This window comes from Callorhinchus milii, unplaced genomic scaffold (genome assembly GCF_018977255.1).
Source record: "Callorhinchus milii isolate IMCB2004 unplaced genomic scaffold, IMCB_Cmil_1.0 Scaffold2, whole genome shotgun sequence".
NCBI lineage: Eukaryota > Metazoa > Chordata > Chondrichthyes > Chimaeriformes > Callorhinchidae > Callorhinchus > Callorhinchus milii.
Window position 1 is genome coordinate 84,770,692 of NW_024704743.1, and position 26,757 is coordinate 84,797,448.

At 37.3% G+C, this 26,757-nt stretch overlaps 1 protein-coding gene across 1 annotated transcript in view; it reads left to right on the plus strand.

Moving 5' to 3' along the window:
• atp9b (ATPase phospholipid transporting 9B) overlaps nucleotides 1–26,757 on the plus strand; it is a 148,938-nt gene that overhangs the window by 48,229 nt on the left and 73,952 nt on the right. Inside the window, exons 9-11 of the mRNA XM_007900576.2 lie at nucleotides 16,012–16,092; nucleotides 21,477–21,552; nucleotides 24,979–25,055. Coding sequence (XP_007898767.1) covers nucleotides 16,012–16,092; nucleotides 21,477–21,552; nucleotides 24,979–25,055 — 234 coding nt within the window. The remainder of the gene's footprint in view (nucleotides 1–16,011; nucleotides 16,093–21,476; nucleotides 21,553–24,978; nucleotides 25,056–26,757) is intronic.

A 26,757-nucleotide genomic window follows, 5' to 3' on the forward strand; every position in this document is an offset into this window, starting at 1 on the left:
TTTTTTTTTAGACAAAAAAAAATCCCTGTAGATTGCTGAAAGAAACATAGAGCATTTCTTTGTTCTGCAAATAACAAATTGGATGGGCCAGTTACTTTTCGGAATCTAGCAATTGCAGTGCAGGCGTTTCCCTAGGAGTTGATGTGTGGGGTCCATAGGACCTTTTTTTTGGTGTGGTCTGTGGAAGCGTAATATGCTGAATCTCCTTTCCTTGCTTGTGCATTTTGTTTTGAAAAACAAAAGCAGAATTGCTATGCTTCTGCAATAGAAACTTCTGTAGTGAAAAGCCACCCATAAATAATGGTGTCAGCTATGCAGCATGTGTTGCAGGAGGGTATCCTTCTAGTATTGAGAATGTATAATATTGCAAGATAGATTTTTTTCCCTAAACATCTGCAGTTAAAACACAGAATTTTATCACTAAGCTGTTAGAATTTAATTTTCAATTTTTTTTAAGCGATTTGCTTTTAAGCATTTAGCTATCAATAAAGCATCATGTAACTAACATTTGGGTTCAGGCTAATGTTTGGGTTCAGGTTCTGAAGCCTAAATATAGACTTAAATGGTATTCCTATTTTAAAGCTTATCTTTTGCTAAACAAATATGGGTGTCTGATTAAAACATTGATTACAAATATGTTACAGATCAAACATTTGAAATGTTTTAGGTAATGTGTTTTACAATCTGTACTAAAAAATAACAGTTTGTCCTTTGTTATCCCAAGCTACGTAACACTGGTAACTCCAAAATAGTAGCAGCTTTATGGGTTATTTGCTAATCAAAAGGTGATTCAGGGGTTTATATCATAAATATTTAAGTACAGTTTATATAGTATAAATTATATAGTATAAACTGTATAAAGATGTAAATATTAGCTTGCTTAGATGTTTGAAAATTTATATAAGAATAGCATAAATCCTATGTGTAAGGCAAGATCAAATTGTGCTAAGGGTCTAATTGTGGGTGGTTTTCATTGCAAGTCACCCAAGCCATGACGCACCCAACATAGTTTCAAAAGAAACATTTTCCACATCTTGATAGTATTTCTACAGTTAGATAATATGAAGTGCTGTTCAGCAAAGGTTAAAGTTCAACTCAATGCTTAGGACAATAATTACCTTTGAAACACTTTGAGGCATTTCAATATCATAGGTGCTATAGCAAATGCAAATTTATTATATCTGTGGTTTCATACTGACCAATGTGTTCCGCAAAGGATCTGCCATAGAGGACTTTTGCATTTTCAAGTCCTGAGACTAGAAAAATAGTTTCCATGGAAGTAACACTTTTCTACAGTACCATATTCTATTTTCAGAATTAAAAATAAGTTAATTGGAAGTATAATGGTTATTACTGTTATAACAATAATAATTTCTTGCATTTGAGAAAGTGCTTTGTCGTGTTGTTGAAAAGTCCCAAAACACTTCAAAGGATTTACTATCAGTTAAGTTCTGCCTTCCTTGTGAAATATACGGATGTATCCATTTGTTTTTTGTCACAGTAGGGCTTGTCAAAATGAAATCTCAGACAAGTTGAATTAAAGCAAATGGTTAACCTAGGACTGAATTTTGTATTATTTATTGGCTAAATTCTCTGAAAATGTCACTGGACTATTTTGATTTGCAGACCGATTCATTGATAGTTAGAACAATAGATGTAATTAACTTGCAAATTGTTCCTGAGATCTGCAAGAGAACAAAGGTGAAAACTGGCCAAATAGCAAAAGAATATCTTGTATTGTAAATTGTAAACCCCATTGTAACTATTAATTTGTACATTTGGAAAATCCATCACATTATTTTATAAGAGTAAGTGATTCATTCTGGTCAAGCGTGTTAAGATAGTCTGACTAGAAACCTATACAAGGCATGACTTCTGGGTCTGGACTTGACAGGAGGACTGTCGGATGGGTATTTTAGACGGATTAAAACAAATAATCTGAAGGTTTCTTCGTCCAAACCTTGTAATCGTGTATTTTGGCAATAAACAATATCCTGTTTGCTTTGTTTGTTGCTGCCTCACACTATTTTGATATGTTGAGCCTTGATTCAACTAACACCCCTTAGGTCTCTTTCAGCCTCTCCATTGGCAGGTTCTATTCATGGAGAATACGGAGCCTCTGTTTTTTTTAAACTTCCTAAATGCACTACCTTGCATTTATCTGAATTAACCTTTGTTTGCCAGTTGTACATACACTATCAAGCTCTTTTTGTAAGGCTTTTTCTGCCTCCTCTGATTCTACAGTCTCTCCCAACATGTACTTCTCCTGCTGAAAGATGTACAGAACTGTATCCCAGTTTAAGAGAGAACTACACAACATTGGGGGATGGACCCTAATATTTACTTACCAAATATCAAAGTTGACTCACTTCAAAGTGCATTGTCATACTTCAAACCCTGGCTGGCTTCCTGGATTTCTTTTTTAAAAAAGGCCACCTATTTGATCACCAGATAGATGCTCCATGCATTTTTTACAGGATTTACTTTAGTGTAGTGACTGTTCTAACAGGCAATAATTGTGTTCTTGTGTTCACTTGGAGTAGTTAAACTGAAGATCTGAGTAATAAATATTTTGTTTAATTAAATTTAGTATGTAAGTATTTGACCAGACTTGTGTAAGAAAACTTAGTTTCCTAAGCGCTCCGGGACACTACCCCGCATGAAGGGCGCTATATAAATGCTTCTTGTCTTTTAAAAAATATTAAAGGTGAAGTATGATTTGAAGTTGATTCATAACTGTAATGACTGCAACAGGGGATTGCAAGGGTTTCTTCCAATGAGCAAATTTACAGAACCTTACTCAAAATGGAGAGGAATGGAAAGAAAATTAAACAAACTAAAATCAAATTTAAATTAAATTATTTTTACTTTAATCAAGCTATTTACGCTTTTTGATTTTGGTCATTGAATATGCTTCAGGCAAAATACTTAAGGGGTGCAGCATAAAACCTTAAAATGTATTAAAGTATGCATAAGGATAAGTTATCCATCTATGGATTTTTTGTTACATGGAGACAAAAACTATTGTGGAAAAAATGCTGGTGGTTTGTTTTCAACAGAAAATGTATTTTAATCCTATGAAAACCAACAACAAAGTTGAAGAACTGCAGCAAATGACAAATTAAGCTTCTGCAAAAACATATTGATCTGAGAATTTAAATAAATCAAGTATCTGGTTTTGCTTAGCATCCGAAATGTTCAAATGGACCTTAATTAAATTGGTAATTTGCAAAATCTTTTTTTAAATCTGATTTTACAAAGCTCCTGAACATGTGTTAGGTTTTTCTTTAAGCATCACAAAACTGAGTGTAATTACAGACTGAAGTTAAATGGAGTCACTTTTTATACACAGCATCAATGAAAACTGGTAGTTTCCAAATGGAGTAAAAAAGTTAATAGGTTTGCATTCAGTTACTGCGATTGAATTGGAACCACTTAAGAAATGGAAATGTGACCATTTAGTCATTTGTCTATAAGATAATATCATTAGTAAAGGGGAAGGTGCATACTGTACCAACTACTGAGGAACATGATCCAAATTGCAGAAAATAAAATGTAATATGACACTCGCACTAAAATTGCTGTACGTTTACAATTTTAAAGTGGAGTTTAAATTTGTGTACATAACAGGTGTTTGCTTATCGTGATATGGAGAATAATCCATTTAAGCAGAGTAATTGAGGGGATCATGTGCTGCTTTAAAAACCTTCTCTTGCATTATAAAAATCATTTGGACCAGGTCTTTTAAAATACATTTTTCTTTCACTTGGAATCAACAAAACTGAGTTTTTGCAAACTTCTAAAGCTGATTCCTTCAGCTTCCCATTCTCCCTGGCTCAGCCTTATGGTCTGCTATTTGTTTGGCGCTCCAATGTTGCCCTGAGGAAAGGTGCTATATAAATGCAGGTTGTTGATACTGAAGTATAGAATTAAAGAAAATGCAACAATTTTCTCAGAAGACCATGTAATTTATTGCATGTGGCACAAAAATGTTAAGTAGTTCTCCCAGAATGATTTGATACATTTCTAAATCAGTCCGACTGAAGATTTGATAAATTTCATAATCTGTAGGTTAGTTTTAATGATCTGAATTTAAAAACCTTCATAGCTTCCCAGTTTTGACGCTCTCTTGCTTCCCTTGTAACACGACTCAACATTAATAATAATAATAATCCTTGCATTTGATATAACACTTTTCACGTCTTCTAGACGTCTCAAAGCGCTTCACAGAATATACTGTAAAGTGAATTGACTTTATATTTGTGGGAGAAACGAGGCAGCTGATTGTGTATAGCAGTATCCCACAAACAGTCGTGAATTTGACCTCCATTGTTCTGGAGATCAAATGTTAGTGATGTAAGAAAAAAAAGTGTGCTCAGATTTTCTCGTCTTATCAATAGAATGGTGGCGCTGAAAAGCTTTGGACTGGCTTTTTGACCATGTGCTGAAGTGAGGGGGGAGAGGGAGAAAGGGGAGGAGAGGGGATTATTGAACCTACATCTTTGTTTATAGACTCAGATGGTGCAATTGTTTAACACAATAGATTTTTTAACTGAAAAATATTGTATGTTTTATCCCTAGTTTTCTTAGTCTGCTTTAATATTGCATGTTTTAGCCCCCTATACTATAGTGCAATAGTGTCAAAAATTGTATCTCAATATTTAGATCACAATTTTTCTAGACAATCAACATTTTTTTCTTTTTTTGCTGCATATTATGTACCTACATTATGTACCTATTTCATTCTCATTTGACTAACTGCTGCAGGTGCATTTGGGCAACTCAGACTGAGAATGTGTAATGCAAATTACTCATTCATATTTATTAGCACGCATTGGCATTGATATTTCGTTACATCAAATTTACTACTTAATGTTCTGATTGTGTAGTTTTGCTTTACTTCCAAAATTAAATGTTGCATAATTAATTTTGGCTTTCTCAGTTTTATAAATGTTTGAACAAACAGAACTTAACTGCTGTTTAAAAATGGAGAGCTTGAACATTTAAGTAAATTAAAAGCTCCTGTTGCAAACACTGGGTCTGTTCAATTCATTCAGTAACTCTTCCATGTAAATGCAATGCCACCTACTGGACTTTCGTCAGAACAGCATGAATTTGATATTACAGATTCATTCTCCTATGCTGCAATTGTTAAACTTTATTGTCCGATTCTTTAAAACAGATTGAAACTGCATTGATCAAGATGTGTTATACCTTTGGCATTTTATACCAAAACATTTGTGGTCCACACCTAATTATGAGTATGCAAGATTAACTTGTCGTCTCACAGAGGGTCTAGGGGTCGATTTTCCGTTTAGTAAATTTACTGACCTTCGCAGTGTGCATAATGGATTTTTACATTATGAGCACACTCCGCCAAGGTCAGTAAATTTACCAACTAACGCAGAATCGACCCCTAGATTTCAAATATACCAAGAACAAATCTTCTGATGTTTTTAATACTCTTAAGGATTAATGGTCAAGTACTGGAGAAGTGGTAGTATCCTTACACATGTACATGCAAATTCAATTTTTTTTGTATGATACAATAAATATCAAATCAAATATGCAACAATATATGCTACTCATACTTGGCAGTCATTTCTCTGATTTTTGTACCTATCTGATGTAATGGATTGTGGAATCTTATGTTGACATCAGCTGTCAGTGCCATCATCTGCTGAGTATTGTAACCTTATCCACTGTGACACCCAGAATAAATAAACCTGCAGACCTTTAGAGCTTTTCTTAAAGAAGAGATGACACCACTGAAGATGATCAGTTCAGATTTTGTTGTCTTCCCAAACCACTTAATGTGATCAGAGAATTAAAATTTCAACAAGTCATTTAATGATAGCTGCACTGTGAGGACTGTAACACCCAGGTTAGGTTTCTTGTGGTTTCACAGTCATTTCTAGGGCAGGGCATTTTCTGGCAACATGCCCAGTCCGGGACATTCTCTTCATCTTGTGTGATCAGGAGAATTTATTACTTGTATGAAGTCACTGTAATTTGCAATGATTGATGCGCTGATTTATAATAAAAAGATCCATACTGTAGTAAACAATGCCATTTACATTTAATTAATTTTATTGAACTAGGGACCATTTTATTTGTAATGAACTCCCATGTTATGATTAAAGACATGTTTTAATGAGCAGTAAGTATGATGAACAGAAGTTGCCCTTGACCTGATTATTGTTTATTTCTAGAGTGTCAGTACCTTTTAAAATAATGAAACATGATTTGTGAACATGACGTGCAGAAATGCATGCTTTGATATTAACTGTTGCAATATGTAACGTTCTTCAATTAAGATGGTTGTTGATTGAATTGAAATGTAGTATCACATTTGCCAGATTCATTTGACATGTTTAAAACTATTCACAATTCTAAATGTTACTCTTTCTAGCCAAGGACTCTTCTTCCTTCCCATTTTTCACACCCTTTACACAGTAAACCAGTAATTATTTGCAGCACTTCTCTGACTAATATACTTTACTGACCATCCAAATGATATTATGTTCAGGAGCTGCACCTTATTGGCTGAAATTGAAACCAGATCAAACTGTTGGAATGAGCTGGATGGACTAATTGGCCTTTTTTCATTCTTATGTTTTTATGTTCTTACGAATAGGTTACTTACACATTCTGAGGCTTACGTTGTGTGACTAAGGTCCATTAATTGAGCAGGCTTCTGCACAAAACAAGTACAAGGTCACCTTAGATTATTGTAGTGCATTGCAACTTAAAACAATTGAATGAATGAAACCACTTGCTCTGAACAAGAATTTAGTGCTGTGGAATTAATTGCTTGAAAAAAACTGTACATAAATCAGCATTTCTCAGATATAACCTGGACTTAAGTAGGGTAGCCTGCATTTCATATTTGGTTTGTAGCAGAAACCATCAGCTGTAGCCTGACCAGAAATGTTAAATTTGAACATAATTTGAGTCAAAGGTTAATAGATATATTAGCAATATTTGTAAACCAAATTATTAACTTTTGAAAGGTAAATTGTTCAAGAACAAGTTACTGGTTTTATAGTTTATTGAAAGGGGAAACTTGCTTTGGATACAGACTTTAAAAAATCCTTTAATTAAATATTTTGTCTTCAATTGATTTATTGTTGATTAAATATGTGAAGCTGTGCTAAACCTTCAATAGACAGAGAAATGAATTTTGCACAAGTTTTCACAGAATGTACTGAAATACTGGGGCAATTTCTTTTTTCCTTTTCCGATTTTACTCATTTTCTCCTTTCTCCTCTTGTATTCTGGTAGTTTTTCCAATGTGGACGTTTTGCTCCTATGGTTTTCTGTTACTAGTTTTCTTATGTGGATCTCAACCATGAGAGTCAGTAGAATGTTATTCAGTAGGATTGTCACAGCTGAGCCTGATCCTCTGATCCCAAGGCAATATTCAATCAGAAAGGAGAGTTTCTCCTGGTGTCCTGGCAAACAGTCTCCTAAATAAAAAGTGGCTGTTCATGTTATGGCTGTTTGTGGGACATTGTTGTGTGCAAATTGGCTGCTGTGTATGTCTACATGTATACAAGCATTACACTAAGTAAAAATCCTGTGAAGCACTTTGGGAGGTTCAACAATGTCAAATGCAAGGATTATCCAAGTGCTTTTTCAACTGGAGCACCTTAGTGGTGATCTAGGAGCAGAAATTGTTCAAAAGGTTTGTATGATTTAGTGCTGTATAGATGGATTTACACATGGAGGCATCAGGGGAACTGCAACTGATTTGGATTTAGTATAATATTTAGCGGTAACAACTTTAGTTGACCTTTCTTAATTTTCTTCCAATTCAGATCTCCTTTAGGACTCCAAATGCAAAAAGCTTTGAACTCTCAAAATTTTACATTTGAATGTTCGTAAACTGGTCTAACAAGATTTCATGACATCTCACGTCTTGTACCTTGTGTAGTGACACCTCACAGCATTCTGAGATGCTATCCTGCTTGAAGGGTGCTAAATACATGCAAATTGTTGCTGTTATGGCTACCCAGTTCTTATGTCATTGGTACTGGAAAGATTCAGAACTTTGCACCTATGAAAACATAAATGTGGAGTTCTGTAGCTCAGCGGTTAGAGCACTCGCCTCACAAACGAGAAACTGGGGCTTGATTCCTGGCAGTGCGAAACTTTGGGCAAGTTTCCTCACTCCACATGCCTATTTACCTAGCAGTAAGTGGAAACCGGTTGTTAGCCGATTGGGAGATTGCTTTTCCGGGGGTAATAATTCCTTCAAAAAAAGATAACAAGTTGGTCACTCAATCCACGACTGTTTGTGGGACACTGCTGTGCGCAATTGGCTGCTGTTTGCCCACAAAATATACAGTCAATTCACTTTACAGTATATTCTGTGAAGTGCTTTGAGACATCTAAAAGATGTGATAATGTTCAAATTTTGAGATGGTTTTCCTATAAAGCATAGGATTCCACTGCAATAATGCAAATCCAGATAATAGTCAGCATAAATGAAAAGCTAAGAGCAAATCGAGCACAAAATCAGTGCCCAGTAATACTAGTATGGTATTTGGAGATGTAGAGATGGCATTTGGAATATTACCAAAAATAATCCTACGAACGATACTTTGCATTTTCTCCTATGAAGACACAAAAGTGGTCTTTTCCTGTGTTGACCTCAGACTTCACAGAATTGGAGAATCTTGTTCTTTGTTCTGATTCAACTGGTAGAACTGAATACTGGAGATGGAGCCTAATTCCAGATGAATTCCCCAAAATCCTCATGTCTTTAGAATAGTCTGTAAAGCTGGCATCTAGAGCCTTGGTTATTATGAATGAGAATAGCTCATTATCTGACTTATTTGGGTTCTTAAATTTTTATTGTAATGGAAAGGAAAGCGTGGATAGTGAGAGAAAACGAGTTTTGAACAGGGCTTAATAAGCCTTTTATAGAATTCCTAAGTGTTTAAAGTTGAAGCACTATAACTTTCATACAGTATCCTAACAAGATAATCAGTAAATCTGTGTAGATACATATTGTCTGCCACATTCTCGCCTCCGACTGTACCTTACGCAGCCAAAACACTTGTCCATGTGTTCGTCCTCTACCACCTCAAATATTCAAATGCCCTCTTCGCCTGTCTCCCCAGCTTCATCATCCACAAAATCCAGTTAATCCCAAACCGCACCGCCTGCTTATTCACCCGCACTAAATTCCATCCCCCCCATCACATCAGGTCTAGCCAGGCTCCACTGGTTCCCTATCACCAAACAGATTGATTTCAAGATCCTCACACTCGTCCTCAGATCCACTCATATGAGCCCTGGCACCTACCTATCTCTCCATGTGAAAGTCAGGTTAGGAACCTAAACATGAATGTTGTTTCTACTCGGAAAGGTGCTACCCCTCTTTCAAGGTCTGCCTTTGCTTGGCTACTTAGGATGACATTTAATGTGTTTATTAAAAATATAAACCTCCACACCTGACTTGTAAAATCAAGCTAAAGCTACCAAGCAAAGTAATTATACAGGAAGCATGTGGAATATTGAAAACTAGCTGAGGATGACTGAAATAATTCTTGAACAAGCAAGGACATGGTTTCCTCCATTTGGCTTACTAGTTTGGGGTTAAACCTGTTGTACAAAGTGTAGATTCACTTGCAGAATGAGGGTCAACTTTGCCACACATCATTTCTTTTCTCAGAATCAAATGTCCATTACCACCACATCACAAGTTGCAGTGGAACAATATAGTAGGTCGAGATGTAGTTTCCGAGGTTTAGTCACAGTAATTGTCCGTTTCTGGCACCCTGCAACCTGAACTCTTACCCCAGTGACGCATGTTAAATTTGATAGGCACTCTATGGTTGACAGTACCTCATTATCTGGACTTGAGCATGTACAATATGTATATGCTAAAAAAATTATACTCGTTGCAGATTTATTGAAAAACAAAAATAAAACATTGAGATAAATGCACATTTTTACTGCAATAAAAGTGTTACAGAAACCATATTATTTGAATTTGCACTGTTCGGGAAGGTTTGGAATCTAAAACAAACACCTATGGTGATTGAAGGGGGAGGAAGGTAGTGTTTTCCCTGCTGTACAATACAAACTGTCGTCATTATTTTTGGTGTCTGGTATTCGTTTTCTACTGTATTATTTAGCTGTTAGAGACTGCTGTTGTTCCCACACAAAGCTCATATAATGGCCTAGATTATCTCAATTGTAGGTGATAACAGATGGGAAAGAAGTGAAGGATGAAGATATAGGACACCACTTGTGTATTAGTATCATATGAATTATTTCTTGTGAAACTGATGAAAGCTTGCTCTGGAGGACAAAATGTGATGAATGGATGTCGTGTGAATGCTTTTTTTAAAAAAAAAATCAAATCACAAATCGATTTGAGATGAGAATTACGATTTTTTTTTCCAACAGCAACTGCTTCAGAAAATTAGAATTGGATTTCCGAATGGTTTCTGATAAAGACCACTTAAATCTTCCCTTAACTAAAATGTTCATATTAGTTGTCCATATAATTGGTTTTACTTGTACTTTTAACTCATCAGAAACCATCTCTTGCTTTCTTATTCATGAGCCAAGCAAATTTATAATGCCTTTACCCTTGCAAATTGTCTCCCTCGTCTTAATTCAAGTCTTAATTTAAGACTGATGGCAAATGTGGCCAAAACGGGAGCTCCTTGTTAAATAATTGAATATCGTTGATTAATTTTCTGTGCTCATGCTCTCTCTCGCGCTCTCTCTCTCCTTTCTTCCCCCTCCCTTCCCCTTTCCGATTAACAATCTTCCATGCAGTTAGCTGGCATGATACTGCACGTGTATATATATATATATTTAATATATATATATTTTTACCTTGGTAGTGACCATGAGAATCAGTTGAACCAATTTTTTAAACATTTTCTCATCAGATACCACTTGTCACATGGCCACTTTGTTGTTTGTTGTCAGTGCAGTAATCAGCATCAACCTTTCATTATCTTACTAAATTGTTTTAAAAGTCCTTTAGCAACCAAAAAATTTAAAGAACCTTTAATCTTCTAAAACTATAAAATCGTAGACTCCTGACATAAGCTGTTTTTTTCAGTTGCCTACCATAATTTGCTTGTAGGCTCGAGCTAGCACAATAACTGCTGTTTGGCTACAGGGTAACCCATGTCCTGCAGAGTTGCGCTAACCAGAAATACCGTCTATCTGGCTTCCACTGTTGATGAGCCGGTTCCCACGTTAAGAAACGATGCTCACGTCATGTGTTAATGCGTGTTAATTTGTGAAGGAAATGAGGTGACATCAGAGGCGCTTCGAGCACATAATACAATGCGCAGTGTACAGGAAGTGATATCGGTGGCAACCTGACGACCCAGAAGTTGGCTGTGTTTTTACTCTTAACTTACAGTCAGTGAGATTGGTCTTGGACGACTGCCTAAAGAGGGTGGTGGGCTTGTATTAATATTGCACTGTATTAATACGAGGAGTGTTTGACAGATTACGTATGAAGTACTTTGAGATGTTTGGATATTAAGAATGCAAGTACTTTAATGATAATGATAATAATTCAGCAATTTTTTTGTCATTTGTGATTCCATTGGTTTTGATCTTTGTTTTATCATCTTGATTTAACACAGCTTTGTTAACATGCTTACATTCGAATAAAAATTATGTAGAAATTTCCAATTATCTGTGAGCTAGTAAAATATGTCAATAGAAATGTGAATTGATTGGCAGTGCTGACTAAGAAATACAGTCACTACACTAAACCCTGTGAAGAGCTTTGAGTTATCCTTCTGACATGAAAGGCACTGAATCAAAATGCAAGCATTTTTATTTTAAGGGTTGGAAAATCAGACAAATTGACAAACTGCATATCTGCATCATATGTTCTAGAGTCTACATTGAATTACTGTGACCGGGGCTCCCTCTACATTCTTGTCCTCCGAGACTTCTTTGCTATGTTCGACACAGTTGAGCATTGTTTCCTCTTTCACCAGCTCTCCTCCCTCATCCACCTCAGTTGGTCCGCACTCACCTGGTTTGAGTCCTAATTAACCGACTGCCATCATTTCGTCTCCGCAAAAATTTTTTCCTCCCGTCCTCGCCAGGTCACCTGTGGCATTCCCCAAGGCTCCAGCCTTTTTTTTACCTTATTTACATGCTCCCTCTCAGAAACGTCACCCGCAGACACGGTGTCAAAATCCACATGAATCGGATGATACCCAAATCTACTTCTCCCCCTACTCCTCCAGCTGCACCTGCAAGTCCAGTGATGTCCTGTCAGCTTGTTTGTCAGACATCAAGGCCTGGATGAGCCCAAACTTCATGCAGCTGAACATTCGACAAGACAGAAGCCATACTCCTTGGCTCCTGTCAACATCTTCTTTCCTTTCATAATCTGAAGCACCTTGGAACTGTTCTGGTACATGAACAATCCCATCATTTAATCGTTTTGCCCATCATTTCATAATTTTGCCTGCCACCAAGTATCAGGCACAAGATGTAAATGAGGGATAAAAAACTGATTTTTTTAATATATATAATATGTATGTGTGTGTGTATCTATATGTATAAAATATCTATATATTGAGTTCATGTTTTTTTTAATATCGAGTAATAAATATTTTGAAATTGTAAAAGAAATTGTATTTTCTTACTTCATTTGATAGAAATGGCAGGTACTAAGATATTTAGGTTTCCCTGATTATCAAAGTTGAGAATATATAAGTAGCTTTTCAACTCTTCAAATGTCTCACTTCAGTTTATTCCAATTCTGTAACATTTTTCAGATGCTGAGGAAAAGTAAGTCCGCCTCATTACTTTGTGGAAGTTTCTTCTGAACTGATCTTAGTACATTTTTGAGGAGTTTTGCAATAATTCAATGTTCCAATAATACAGGGGTAAACTAATGCTGAAATGCTGTAGCTTTATTAATGCAAGAGTTTATTTCAGAGTGAAAGCTTACAGAACTGCCCAGCATATCTCTTTGGACCTACCACAAATCTGATGCATAGCTTGTCTTTCTCTTCTTCCCTCACCTTTGCTGAAAGTACATAATTAATTTTATTTATTGACTATGAAAGAGTGAAGACTGAATGGGTACACTGATATTCTAACCGACTCAAATGATTCAACTAAGAAGCGGTACCATTGTTAAATAAATATTTTAAAGCATGGAATAATGAGGCCCAGTCCAACTTTATCTCCCACCGATGTAGTACGGTCTCTACACTACACATTAATCTGAAGGACAGATACTTTCTGATCCCTAAAGGTAAACAAGCAACACTCCAGAATATCATCTATTCCCACAACTCCACTGTTAATTCCTAGACTTCAAGTCTTTACATATAAATAATATGGTCTCATCAGTGATCGATACAAGGTTAGAATAACTTGTTTTGACTTATAGTGAAATGCCCTCAAGATGTATTTGATTAGCTTTATTGATAACCCTTCTTATTGACTAGAAGCTTTCACTGAATGATCAATCATATTCTCATCCTTTTTACTTCCAATTTTACTAAGGAACAACCTTCATTGTGCATTTGTCTCCTGTTCCATATGTTTCTTTACTTTTGTCTAATAATGAAACCAAAACAAATGTGCTTGAAATGGCAACAGATTAAACATCTGAAAATCCTTTCCTGCACCTCTAACCCTATTACTAATCCTAGTTAAGTAGGCATTTTTAGTTTGGAAATTGTGTGTTACATTATAAAAGTTGCATCAGATTACTGCTATTAAAAAAAGTTGAAATTTTCATATTCTCGAGTACTAAGATGTGAATCATTGTACAAAACTGCAATTTTTATCCTTTGAATGCATGAATTTATTGTATTTGACAGCAAACCCTCCTATCACCTGTACAATCTACAGAGACGAGTAGATGCTTTCAGACTTTGACAATCCAATTAATATGGACTTCATTAAGATGTAATCAAAATCTGTTCCCTAGCAAATCACTAATCGTTGCAGTAGAATATGGATTGCAATATGAATAATACTGCTCATTTTTGTTGATGTTTATCTATTAGTTAAAACAGATTCCTCTCAGCACAGTGTTTTTCCAACTTAAATATATTATAGAGGATCTACTACGGAGGTCCCTTTACTCTTTGTAGTATTTACCTTAAATGTGGCAGACAACATACAGAATCTTATGCAGATAAACTCGTCTGACTGCAGTGCAAACTAGATAAATCATTTCAAAATGCCATTCGTGATCAGGTTGGTGGATGGTGTCAAAGTAGGTCATCTTTGACTGCGCTTTCGATCATCTTTCCCCTCCCACCCCCTTTGCCTCCCACCACCAGCTGGGGTGCCCAGTCAGCAGTGAGACGCTTTGAGTCATCCTCCCAACATGAGAAGCACTATATAAATGTGTATTTGTGTTGTGCTGTGGTAACATCTATGATGCTAATTATCTTGAAAATTTCACCAGGAAATTTCACCACTACTTATACCTAATCATTGAGATATGACTCTGTACTCTCACCCTTTGTTTCCTAACATTTAACCAACTTTCTATCCATACTGCTACCTTAATGCATCCCAATTATAACAACAACAATGTGGATTTATATTGCGCCCTCCACGCCGGACGGTGTCTCAGAGCACTTCACATTAACGGAATCCGGGCCGGGGGAGGAAGGTGACCAAAGGTGCGGTCACCAATTATTTTTTAACAAGCCTTCTATGCGACACTTTAAAAGCTTTCTAAATATACCAGCTCCACAGCATTAGCTCCATCTGTTTTCTGGGCTATTTTGTCAAACACTATGTTAGATTCTTGAGGCAAGACTTGCCTTTTACAAATCCTTGCTGGCAGTCTTCAATCAGCCCATATCTTTCCAGGAATGGGAAAATATGATGAGTGGGAAGGGCTAGAAAAGACAGAGCAAGTAGAAGTAAAGGATTTGTAATTTTATTTGAATGTTTCTTTAATCAAGTTTTATAACTTGGTATTGCAATAATAGAGCTGGTCCTGATATGTAACCATTCTACTGAGGTTTGTTTCGTTGCTAATCTGTGTACTCAAAACTTGGGAAACAAATTCTGTTGGTATCTCTGGGGAAATTCAACCTCACTTCGCTGAGGATTCTGTGAAACATCCATACAGTTCTCTTAACGATTCAGCCTGTTTCATTGAATTGTTCTGAATTTATGGTTATGAAGTAAATTGTTTTCATGGACCTTTTGAGAAAGCTGGAACTTTGAGCTTGTAGTCTAGGCTTGTACAAGAGTTCTGCATTGCCAGGTGCTATCCTTCAGATGAGATTTTAAACCGTCTTCCTATTCAGGTGGACATTAAAGATCCAACAGCACTACATTGTGGGAGAGGGTTTCTCTTGGTGTCCTAGACAACAATCCTACAAATAAATATTTGTCATTTATTTCCTGGCTGTGTTGTGGGACACTGCTGACCGTAAATGAGCTGTGATTCAGCTACCATATTTTGGCAAACGTTTATTGCAAAAAAAAAGAACAAAACAAACCTCTTTGCAGCAGTTTGAAAATGCGTGTCTTGAGGTCATTCTGATAAATATGCAANTTTTTTTCATCGAGACATCTGTGCAGTGTGGAATGTTGCTATAGATCTTCAACTTTCAATTTGTCGAGTTGGATCTCCAGTATGCGGAGGCAACCAACGATCCAACTCCAAGTCAAGTATTGCTGGATTTGGGAAAACCAGCTATTTTACATTCCTATTTGCCTTGTAGACGAAGCAGTAATGTAACTTTCACTCTGTTGCTAATATATTCCTAGTTCTATCTTTACAGTGATTTATTTATATTGTGTATTGTTCATTGCTAATAATCTTAAAACATTAAAATCTTGATACAGACTTCTCTGTGAAAAGTACTAATTTGGGCAATAAATTGTGGAATAAATCTTTTTAATTTTTGGCGTGGATGTATATGTCATTTTTAAATGAGTAGTTTCAGAGGAAATGCAGATTCTATTTGATGAACATTTTTTCACTTTCAACTCTGTGCCCTGTTTAATTTGCAGGATCTTTTTGCAATCAGTGCTCATGTTTATGCTCAGAAGCCACAAATGGACATTCATAGTTTTGAAGGGACCTTCACACGGGTGAGTTGGAAGCTCTTAATGGCTTACTTACTGATAATTTGCTTAAGAAACTTAAAGCTGAAACTGTTCAAGTATAATTCTGATATTTATTTTTAAGTAATTTATGTTGTGTTTCATTAAATTAAAGGCCAAAGTTCAGCCTTTCATATTCTTTAGTTTCTACACTGGTTTTTAAGATGCTTTTGGAAAGTTTATCATTATAATTTTCCGATTCTAATTCAGCAGTGCAACTTACAGGAAGGCAAACTCATAACAGTTACTATAATTTCCAGAGTTGAACATGAATGAACTGTCATCAGTTGAATAATTGCTGACCAATTTCTACTCAAAGGAGCAGTAGTTTGAGTTTGTATTAATAGCGGATTAGGAGTTACTAAAAATGTGTCTGCAGTGTCACAAAAGCGATCATTGTTTGTTGGTTTCATTCTTGGCCACACACTAGGCTAAGCAAAGCAGCAGTTCCTGTTCTGATTCATTCTTTCGGATTCATTCTCGCATAGCTTTATTTCAATGTTTTAACTTGTTTATTAAATTATTAGACTATTTTTGATTGTGTACATGATTCAGCTTAAAGATATGATGATCATTCTGTAAACAAATGATCAGCATCCACATCAGTTGGAAAATATCATGGTTCCTTGAAAACCAGAAAATTGAATAATACTCCATGCTTTGATACACTATATGATAACAGACAGATTATCTCTTATGATGAGACGTTGCTAACTCAATCATACTTTTATGAAAAGTACAAAATCCCATTACTGTGCACTTTAGTTAATGAGCAATCTGCTTGTGCACAGTTACCTACTCAATAAGAGATGGTAATTCTAGAAGGAATTCTACCTGTCACATTTAAGAAATGCTTCACTTGTGGTAAGCTGGTGCATCATTAAGTAGGAATAGTTCTTTGCAATATTTTTAAAAGCAGTTTGCTATATTTCAACATCTAAAAGCTAAGTTTTCATTAACTGCTTTCTTAACTAAGAATTATAATTACTGAACTGAAAAGAATGTTTCCCAAACTAAAATCTCAAATGTGACTGTCTTAAATGTTGGCTAAAGACAGTATTATTCATGTTTAAGAATGCAATCTGTTGGCAGAATGTCAAATCACTTTAGCAGTATTTGAATTTTAAGTGTTCATTTTTGAGTTGCATTCTGTAATCCTGAAACTGATTTGAAGGAGATGCTTTTCCTTTTCCTTTGAAAGAACAACACACAATGAGATTTTGTGCTTGATATTGTAACTAATAATTTACTTACAGCTAAATATATTCAAACTGACTTATGTGATGTTACAGTCTACGAACACAATGCAACTGCAAACTTTCTATTTTTAATTGTTTTGTAAACTAGTCATTTTGCACCCCCTTGCATTAGGAAGAGCAGTTGAGCGAATTAGCATCTGACGTAAGCTATATATTAATAATATGCTGTAATTCACTGATCTGTAAGTACAAAATGCCATTTCACCATTAGTCAAGCTTGTGACTAATATTTTAGATTCTCTATGCTAACTTCATCCTGTAGTACGCATCGCCCGTCTCCGCTAATATCTCACCTCAAAAGCCGCCGAAACCCTGGTCCATTCCTTTGTCACCTCTCGGCTGGACTGTTCAAATGCCCTCCTCGCCGGTCTCCCCTCCACTACCATTCATAAAATCCAGGTCATCCAAAACTCTGCCGCCCGCATTCTTACCCGCACCAAACTCCTCTCCCCGATTACCCCAGTCCTTGCTAGACTGCACTGGCTGCCTGTCCCAGAGAGGATCGATTCAAGATCCTCGCTCTTGTTTTCAAATCCCTCCACTCCTCTGCACCCCCCTACCTCTCTGACTTCCTCTCTCTTCAAAACAGTGCCCGCTGCCTTCGCTGGCCTCCCCCTTGTTCCCCGAATCCTCCGCTCCACCATCAGCGGCCGTGCCATCAGCCACTACGCCCCGAGGCTCTGGAACTCTCTTCCTCACTCCCTTCGCCTCGCCTCCTCTCTTCCTACTTTCAGGTGTCGGCTAAAGACCTTTCTTTTCGACCTCGCCTTTGGTCACCTTCTTCTCCCTCCCCCTGGCTCGGCCCTGGGATCGTTTATTGTGAAGCGCTCTGAGACGCCGTTCGGCGTGGAAGGAGCTATATAAATCCAAGTTGTTGTGTTAACCTGGTTCAGGTTTACATACAGCATCTTTCAGTGACGTTTTGATTGTGTTTGATAGCTTTAGACGGGATGAGGATAAATGAATTCGACATGCTACACTTTGGCAGGCACAGTCACAGTTATTTATATCACAAATAGCAGTTACATGGCCTGTCCTCCTTATCACTCAAATTGCCACAGCTTTGCTGTTGTAAACGAATGAACTTTATTTGAAAATCAAAAAGAGAGGTTCCCCTCCTTCCCCCCCCGCTCCCCCAGGGCTCAACAACTTTTCTCAATGAGTAGCTACAAATGCTGCAAATGAATTACACCCCTGTTAGCGGTGGTTAGTTGATCTCAGCCAATGCAGCAGTCAGCCACTGAAATTGGTCTTAGTGACCTGAGGTTAGGGAGGGAAAATGTAGCAATCAGTGTTTTCTTGATTGGTATACAATGTTTTTTCTCCCTCTCCTTGCAGAAGGGATGGAAAGTCCAATGCATCTAGGAGAGGAGAAAGTGGTCAAGAAAACAGTTTAGTGCAGAAATCCTGAAAACAACCGAGCTAAGAATCCTCAATATAGCTTTCATTTTTTTTACAAAGAAAATAGAATAAACCGTGGATCTGACATGTGAGAGCTTTATCCAGAAGCTGCATTATTCCTCTTTTGTACATTTAAACGATAGTATTGAATGATGGAGCTCTGATCTAAATAAAAAGCACTTCTGTGCTTTTGTCATGAACTGCAAGTAGAATGATGCTAAACTAATATGAATCTAATCTTATTTACGTAATGTGTTGTGTCTTTGCTCTGATGAAAACTGTGGTAGAGTATTGCACCTCCGAATTTACTCCTGTTGTTTGCCTTGCCTATTTCCAGTTCATCTTTCCTTTTTGAAAATATGCTTACATTTATCTTCAAAGTGGGATTTGTTTTGCTCATCAAACCCACAACCCATTGCATGCAAGTTCATGTTTATGTTTTTTTCCGGTCTCATGGAACTTTTGTTAGGTCTTAAATTATCCATCACCTTAAACATCCACCCTAATCCTCTGTATAGTTTTTCGGCATGGTTGCCCCACTGGTGAATGACTTACTTATGTTGCACATCTCTGAAACTAGTAACTACTTTTGAGATGTGCAAGACAAACAAAACCTTTTGCCAGAGTCTGGCACATTTAAGCAAGCTATCTTCTGTCTTCCACCAAAGTTATGATCTTTATTATCTCCTATCTTCTCAAGTTGCTCCAGTTAATTGTCCATCTGTGATACTTTAACTTCAACTCTGGAGTTTTTTTTATGACTCCCCTTTCCCAGTTTATTGGTTCACCATGTCAATGACTTCTTTATCCAGCCTATCCACACTGATAATTCCACTCTGCATTCATCAATTTCCTTGAGATTGCAGTACCTCGTGCATAAAACCTTCACACCTTTTACAATAAAATAGCCAAATCATCAATGTTTAATCTGCATTCCATGACTTTCATTGGCGAACAATCTTGTTTCTTTCAGCTCCTTGTAGACAACATTTCTTCACCTCTCAGTTCAAGTCGAAAGATTAGCTGCTGCCTCTTCCTAATTTCTCTTCTTCCATTGACATTCTGATAATACTTGCATATCTGAGGAAACTGTTCCGATAGTTAATTCAAGCTTGTGGACAGGGCATCAGAAAAAGCTACTCATTCAATAGGTGATCCTTCTGACCTTTTATCCTCTCTGGTCGTCTCAGTTTTATTCATGTTTCTTTGGGTTACTATTCCGCGCAACTTTGGCCACTTGTTCCTTTCAAGCAGGAGATAACAATATCCTACATACTCTTCTTTCCTCCTTGGACATTGTGCTGTATTGAAGTCTCCGACTCATTCATCTTTCCCAGGAATTGCTACTTCAGACTTCCTTTTCTCCTATAACGTGCAAGGTTCCTACAAACCCAAGCTTCACTTCAGTTAACCACTTGATCTTATTGGTCTTATTTCTGNTTTTTAATGATGTATTGTGCTAAGGAACTCAGCCCTTCATCTAGTCTCTGAATTTTTAAAAAAAAGTTTGAGACATTCCTGATGGGATTTACCTAAGCATATCGGCCACTAAGCAACCCACCCTCTGGAACTCCATTCTCGGGTCCCTCTGACTCCCTCCTTCTCTCCTCTGAAGGTATGCTGCAAAATGTTCCTTATTGACTGCACTTTCGGTCATCTTTCCCCTCCACAGATCCCTCAGCTCCTGCCCTCAGCTCTAGTGCCAGTCAAAATGGTCAAGTGCTTTGGAACGAACTCGCGATGTAAACTTTGCTACATAAATGTAAATTGTATTGCATTGTATGGTTCAGAATTTAAGAAAGTTTTGGTTCAGAATAAAATGATCAGAGTACTCTTCCCCTTGAATTATCAGCATACACGTGGTCACTTCACATACTCTCCCTATTCGAAGAAAGTTTAAACTCTGAGCCTGAAAAAAAATCACAGTTAAATAGTTTCAGTTTTTCTGTAATTTGGATAATAACTGGAATTAAAAAAAAATCTATGTACAGTGAAAGGCAGATAGAGAAATAGAGAGTGAGAGAGTGAGAGAGAGAGAGAGAGAGAGTCAATCTTCTGGGAAGATTGCTTGTACAGTTATGTGATTTTGACTGATTTGGGATTGTAAAAAAAAATATCTCCAATGCAGTTCCTTTAAGAAACTGATATTGTAGCCTAGCGAATTTACTTCCCTTTTCTGCTATACATGACTTTCAATCAATATATTAATTAAGCATTATTCTGTTGGTACAACTATTACCTCTGAGTTAGAATATTACGGGTTCAAGCTCCACATCAGGATCTTGAGTCTAGGCTGACACCACTGGTAGGATTGGGGAATAAAACTATTGGAGATGCCATTGTTTGGATGAGATGGTAAACCAAGGTTCTGTCTGCTGATTCGGGTGGACATAAAGATTCCATGATATTTTTCAACCTTGCCAACATTTTTCCAAATAAATTGGTTATTCAGGGCGGCAGGGTGTCAAATGTACACGTTTATATGTTGGTTGGAGACAGGAATGGTATTTGATTATGATGCCCACTATGGTCCAAATTACTTCCCAGCACTCACTTTCAAAGATATAGCATAATTAAAGGTCAAGAAATGCAAAATATCATTTATCCTTTGTAACTCTATTTACTAGTGGTGAGCATCACAGATAACAAAAGGAAACATTTCATATAAACCCTTGAGTTAATTTTTTCAAACAATAATGTATTTAATTGCAGGAAGACAGTGACCCATCCATCCATGAAAGTCTAGGCACAGAAAACGCACTGTGGGCCAGCACAGTAGTAGCTTCAGGTGAGTGCATTTGAACATTTGTTTTTCTCCTCATATCACGTGACTTCATCATATTAACATTTCCAAATCTTTGGTAGGCATTACTTTTAGACCTCAGATTCTAGGTTATACGTTTCCAGAATGATTTGTAGATTGTTGAGAATTTCTACAAATTTTGAAGTTCTTTATAATATTTTGATAATTAATATTTCCAGTATTTTTAATATAATTTTTTTTATTGGGGTTTCAAATTGATGACGACAACAACTTGCATCCATATAGTTCCCTTCATGCAGGGTAACATCTTGGGAGCGGTTAACAATGGAGGAGCTTAATACACAACAGGGGAGAAAGAAAACGACTTTTTAGTCATGGTAAAGAAGAAGGTTTTCAGGTGCGATCGTAAGACTGGCAAAGAGAGGAGGCAAGGCAGATGGAGTACCAGAGTTTTGGGGCATAGTGACTGAAAGCACAGCCACTGATGGTGGAACATAGGGGCAAGGGACATGCAGAAGGTCAGAGCCAGCTGAGTGAAGAGGTGGCCAGAGGTTTGGGGTTTGAACAGTTTTGAGGGGTAGGCAGGTCCTAGGGGTTGAAGTGATTTGTACGTTTCCAACACGCTCCCCTCCCTAGCAACAAGCAATATGTTCCGCACGTTCAGCACTCTCCGCATAACATAGTGAAACCTAAATGGTTTTCTTTCCCCCTTCTGATCTGGAGACCATGACCCCTTATGGATTTCTTGACTATTCAACTTAAGAGTCCAGCTTTTGTCTCTCTAGGATGCAGAAAATATCAGTTAAGATCACACCTAAATCTTTTATGCTGTATCTCCCAAACTTTGGTTTAAAACCAATTAATTTGTACCTACCCTATTTGTCCATTCATTGTAGCATCGAGCTGGTTCTTAACTTAATTCAGTGTCAAGTTGGCCTTGACCATCTTTGCTGGTAATCCATTCCAGTTATTTTTATCCTCTTTCTGATTATTTCCTTGTCTCTATCTTAAACATGCCCTTCACATTCCCAAATCTCTTATCCTGCTGCCTTGAAGTCCCATCACGTGATCACCATACAGCTCTTTAGCTTGAATTTGTTCAAATTTTCCAGCTGCTTGAATCACTGTAGCAGTAAGTGGTGCAATTTTAATTCTGATGTAAATCCATGTGTATATGAATATAAGTGCTCCAAGCTTCTGCCTGCGTGAAGGGTGCTATGTAAATGCAAGTTGTTATATATGGTGTTATCATGCATAATGCACACCGTTTAAGTTATTGGTTAATTTGAACCGGATGTTTTCTTTCCTCCTATTTAAAATTTATTTTTTCTATTTTGTTCCCGCTTATTCCACCCTGATATGTTTTATTTAATACATAGAAATGCCATAATCTATTTCAATGCCAGAGAAACCTAAATTGTAGAAGTCCCAATTATACGCAAGTTTTTGCTGTATCCCAATTACTTTAAACCAATACACAGTTAGTGAGCTATTTTTTATACGTTTGCTTGCAGTGTTTGGATCATTGCTGATCTATTGCAACATCGCTGACCTATTGCGTATAATTGGGATCCTCTGTAATTTTAAATAAAGAATTGACTTTTTCCCTCTGTTGGGATAGCAATAGCTGCTAGGATGGTTTATTACAAGCCATTAGTTGAAACAAATGCTGAGCGAATGCATTTCCCCTGTACATTGCTATATTATCCCTAAGGTTTGTTTTGTAATATCCAACAGGGACCTTCTTGTATCAATATACCACTTATACCTTATTAATAAACCTTTCAGAAATGGCATCAACTAATAAAAATACTAATGGGACACTTATCGTCTGGATTTATTGCATCTTATTTTTCCACAGTGCATTGAACCTCATATACTTGCATCAGTCTGCTGTTAGTGATCCTCCACAGTATCGATCTGTGGCCTGTCTCCTCTGTAATTGTCAGTGAAGCAGCAATAGGAGCTGAAGGTTTTGAGGTGTTTCCCCACACAATTCCCTAAGCACCCCTTCCTCGCCTGACCTTGACCCACAGATTGACCTCGACATGTAGTGACTGGTTGTCTAAACAAGATTTTGTCTAACTAAGTGACCGCAGGGATATTCACAAGTGCTCAGCACATTGATATTTCTTTCAACATTCACTCCATAAATAAAATTAATTTGAAGTAAGCATTTTTTTAAAGCTTTGTTCCTCTTTACGATTAATAAATGGTGGGAAACATCAGACTAGAGAGATGTTTCGTAATTTAAGTATATATATATATTTAAGTAATGTGTGGTAACCTCACCAATCTCTGTTGCATTCTATGATAAATGGATGTTTAATGTAGAAAGGGCATGTGTAGGTCAGAGAAGCTGCTGTGTTTCATGGGTGATTCATGTCAGAAGGTTGAAATTCTCATCTGTTAACCATGCTCATTGTGATGCTGGTCTATCTCTACTGTAATTTAGTACCTTTAATGAGTTATTTGCTAATTTTTTTCTCCTCTGCCTTGGAGACAGCTGTGACAAACGTGATTAATTTTTTTTCGTGGTCCCGATAACTTTAGAACTATTTTGTATTTCTTTTATCTTTCCTGTCCTTGTTGAAAGTAGTGTAATAAATCTGTACTTTGTTTAAAATTTGGTTCTAAATATTTTATGAATGAAACCAAGGTATTGAATTGATAAAAAGGAGTTCTTTTTGATGCAATTTTTTGTTTTAAAACAAGCAGTCCAGCATGAAAATTAGTCGCATTTAAGGTTTTTATTATTTCTATTTAAATCTACTTCTTATAGATTGCCCCAGTTTTTTTGTCACTCATCACTCCTTTTCTTTCTCATCTTTCAAAGACACTGACTCATGTTGGAGTATTGTTTGATAGGTGCTGTCTGCCCTCTGGTTCCTCACCAGTGTAGCCATTCTTCATGTATGAGGTTATGCCAATGAGAATGGCATAGAAGTAAGAACCACAATACCTGGTTTTGAGGTCTAACTACATTTCTTAGATGCACTAAAACCTTGGCTGGCTGACTGGACCAATGGAGGAGAGATCGGTCTGGTGAATTGGATTTCCCAGCTAAGTGTAATTACAATGTTGATGCTGCCATTTTGTGGCACCGGCTTTATTCATTGCCGAAAATTGCCATTACTGGCATTCTAATTGTTTGAATTGCACGAGCAAGATAGCAAATAAGCTATCGATATTCCTAGTCACTGAATGCCAGGAAGCACATTGAGGCAGGGGTGTGCGCTCGGAGAGAGGGCTGATGGGAGTCTACAAATACAAGGACCTATGGAAATTCTTTGTAATTTTTTCGTTTCGGGCCAGATCCAGCTAGGTCTGAATTTGGGATACCCAGAGACTGGTTTACTGTATAGTTGTTTGGAAGTGGATGTCATGCTTACCTATGTTGTCGCACATCTTTACGTAATATATATTTTTACTCTAGCTTTATCTTTGCAGGTACAGTGATAGGTGTGGTAATTTACACAGGCAAAGAAACTCGCAGTGTGATGAATACTTCCAATCCCAAAAATAAGGCAAGTTCTTGTTTAATCAGCATTATTCTTATAAATTTAATTGCTAATATTTGTCAGTGCTATTATTTATGAGGCATGTTTTTTTTAACATTGCTTTCTTGTATTGTATTTGGAATGCTTGTGAAGTAGTCATTAACCTTTTGAGCACACGTGACTACAAAACCAGAAGCCATATTTCCAAATGCGGAGTTTGCCTGAAACAGAAGCTGGTTGAGAAACTGAGTACTATGCAAAATTTGTTGAGCCGTAGAACAAGATCTTAATGTGTATATTCGATCGATCTAAAATGAGAATCAAATTTGCCAAATACAGTGTAAAAGCAAAAGTAGGGAGAGAGGCTCAGTTGTGCAACTAGAATCTTAGTCAACGGCTAATAGCCACTCATATACCAAAAAGTACAATATATCAATATTACAGTAAAGACAATCACTGCATGTATGCTTGTGTACAGTATAACCCTAAAATGCACTTTCAAGTGCATAATGCCCCAAAAAACATTATAATGGGGCACAAAGCCCAAATGGCTGCCAATACATAATTTCCTGAGTGCTTTACTGCTTGCAAGAAGCGCAGCTGATGGCATTTTCTGATGAAGGCCGGCTGCTGATGCCACTTCCTGCATAGAAGGGAGAGAGATGTCCAAAGATGGTAACAGGATACAAAGTTCAAAGCAGTATCCTGTGTTGAGTGTATTCTGTGAAGCAGCCAAGCCAAAATGTTAAACTTATCAAGAAATAGGGTGGAGAAGTGACCTTAGGTAAATGAGGAGATGTGGAGGCAAGAACCCAAATGCAGAGCCTTGGGTGTCTGAAGATCTAATTGGTTTCATTTAGGGTGTCACATTTGACCTGGAAGTTGTCCACCATCTTATCAGCATAGCAAAGCTCCCAAGGCCCGTCGGAGAAGAACCTGTAACAAGAAGTCATCCGCAACTTTGGAGCAGATTCGTGTAAAAAGCGAGACTGCATATAGGAGAACTTGTCTGGGCCAGGTTTATACCCTGTAGTAGTTATACACTAAACTCCGCTAACCAGTCAAATAGGGGGGAGATCCAAATCAGTTAGCCAGATTTTCCGGCTCACGGTTTGAGAGAGAGACTTCCAGAGTTTCGGGGTGTAGTGGCTGAAGGCATGGCCACCAATGGTGGAGTGGAGAAGATGAGGGACAAACAGGAGGCCGGAACCAGCTGAGTGGAGGCAGTGGGTGGTGGAGTGGGGGAGTAAGAAAATCGGATAGGTAGGGAGGTGCGAGGGCATGAAGTCATTTGAAAATCAGTGAGAGGATCTTGAAATCAATCCATTCGGTAATCAGGAGACAGTGGAGTCTGGCAAGGACTGGTGTGATGGGGGTACAGAGTTTTGTGTGGGTGAGAATCTGGGCAGCAGAGTTTTGAATTAGTTGAGTTTTGTGTATGATAGAGCTGGAGAGATCAGCGAGGAAGGCATTGGAATAGTCTAGCCGGGAAGTGACAAAGTCTTGGATGAGGGTTTTGGCTGCTTTGGTTGTGAGGTACGGACGGAGGCAGGCAATGTGACAGAGGTGGAAAAATGTGGTCAACCTCAACAATGCAACCCTTTGCAAGCACTATATTAGACTGTTAGCCTAGATTATGAACTCAAAGTCCCAATATGGGACTTAAACCCACATCCTTCTTACTCAGACGAGAGTGGTATGAACTGAGCAGACTGACATATTTGATCCA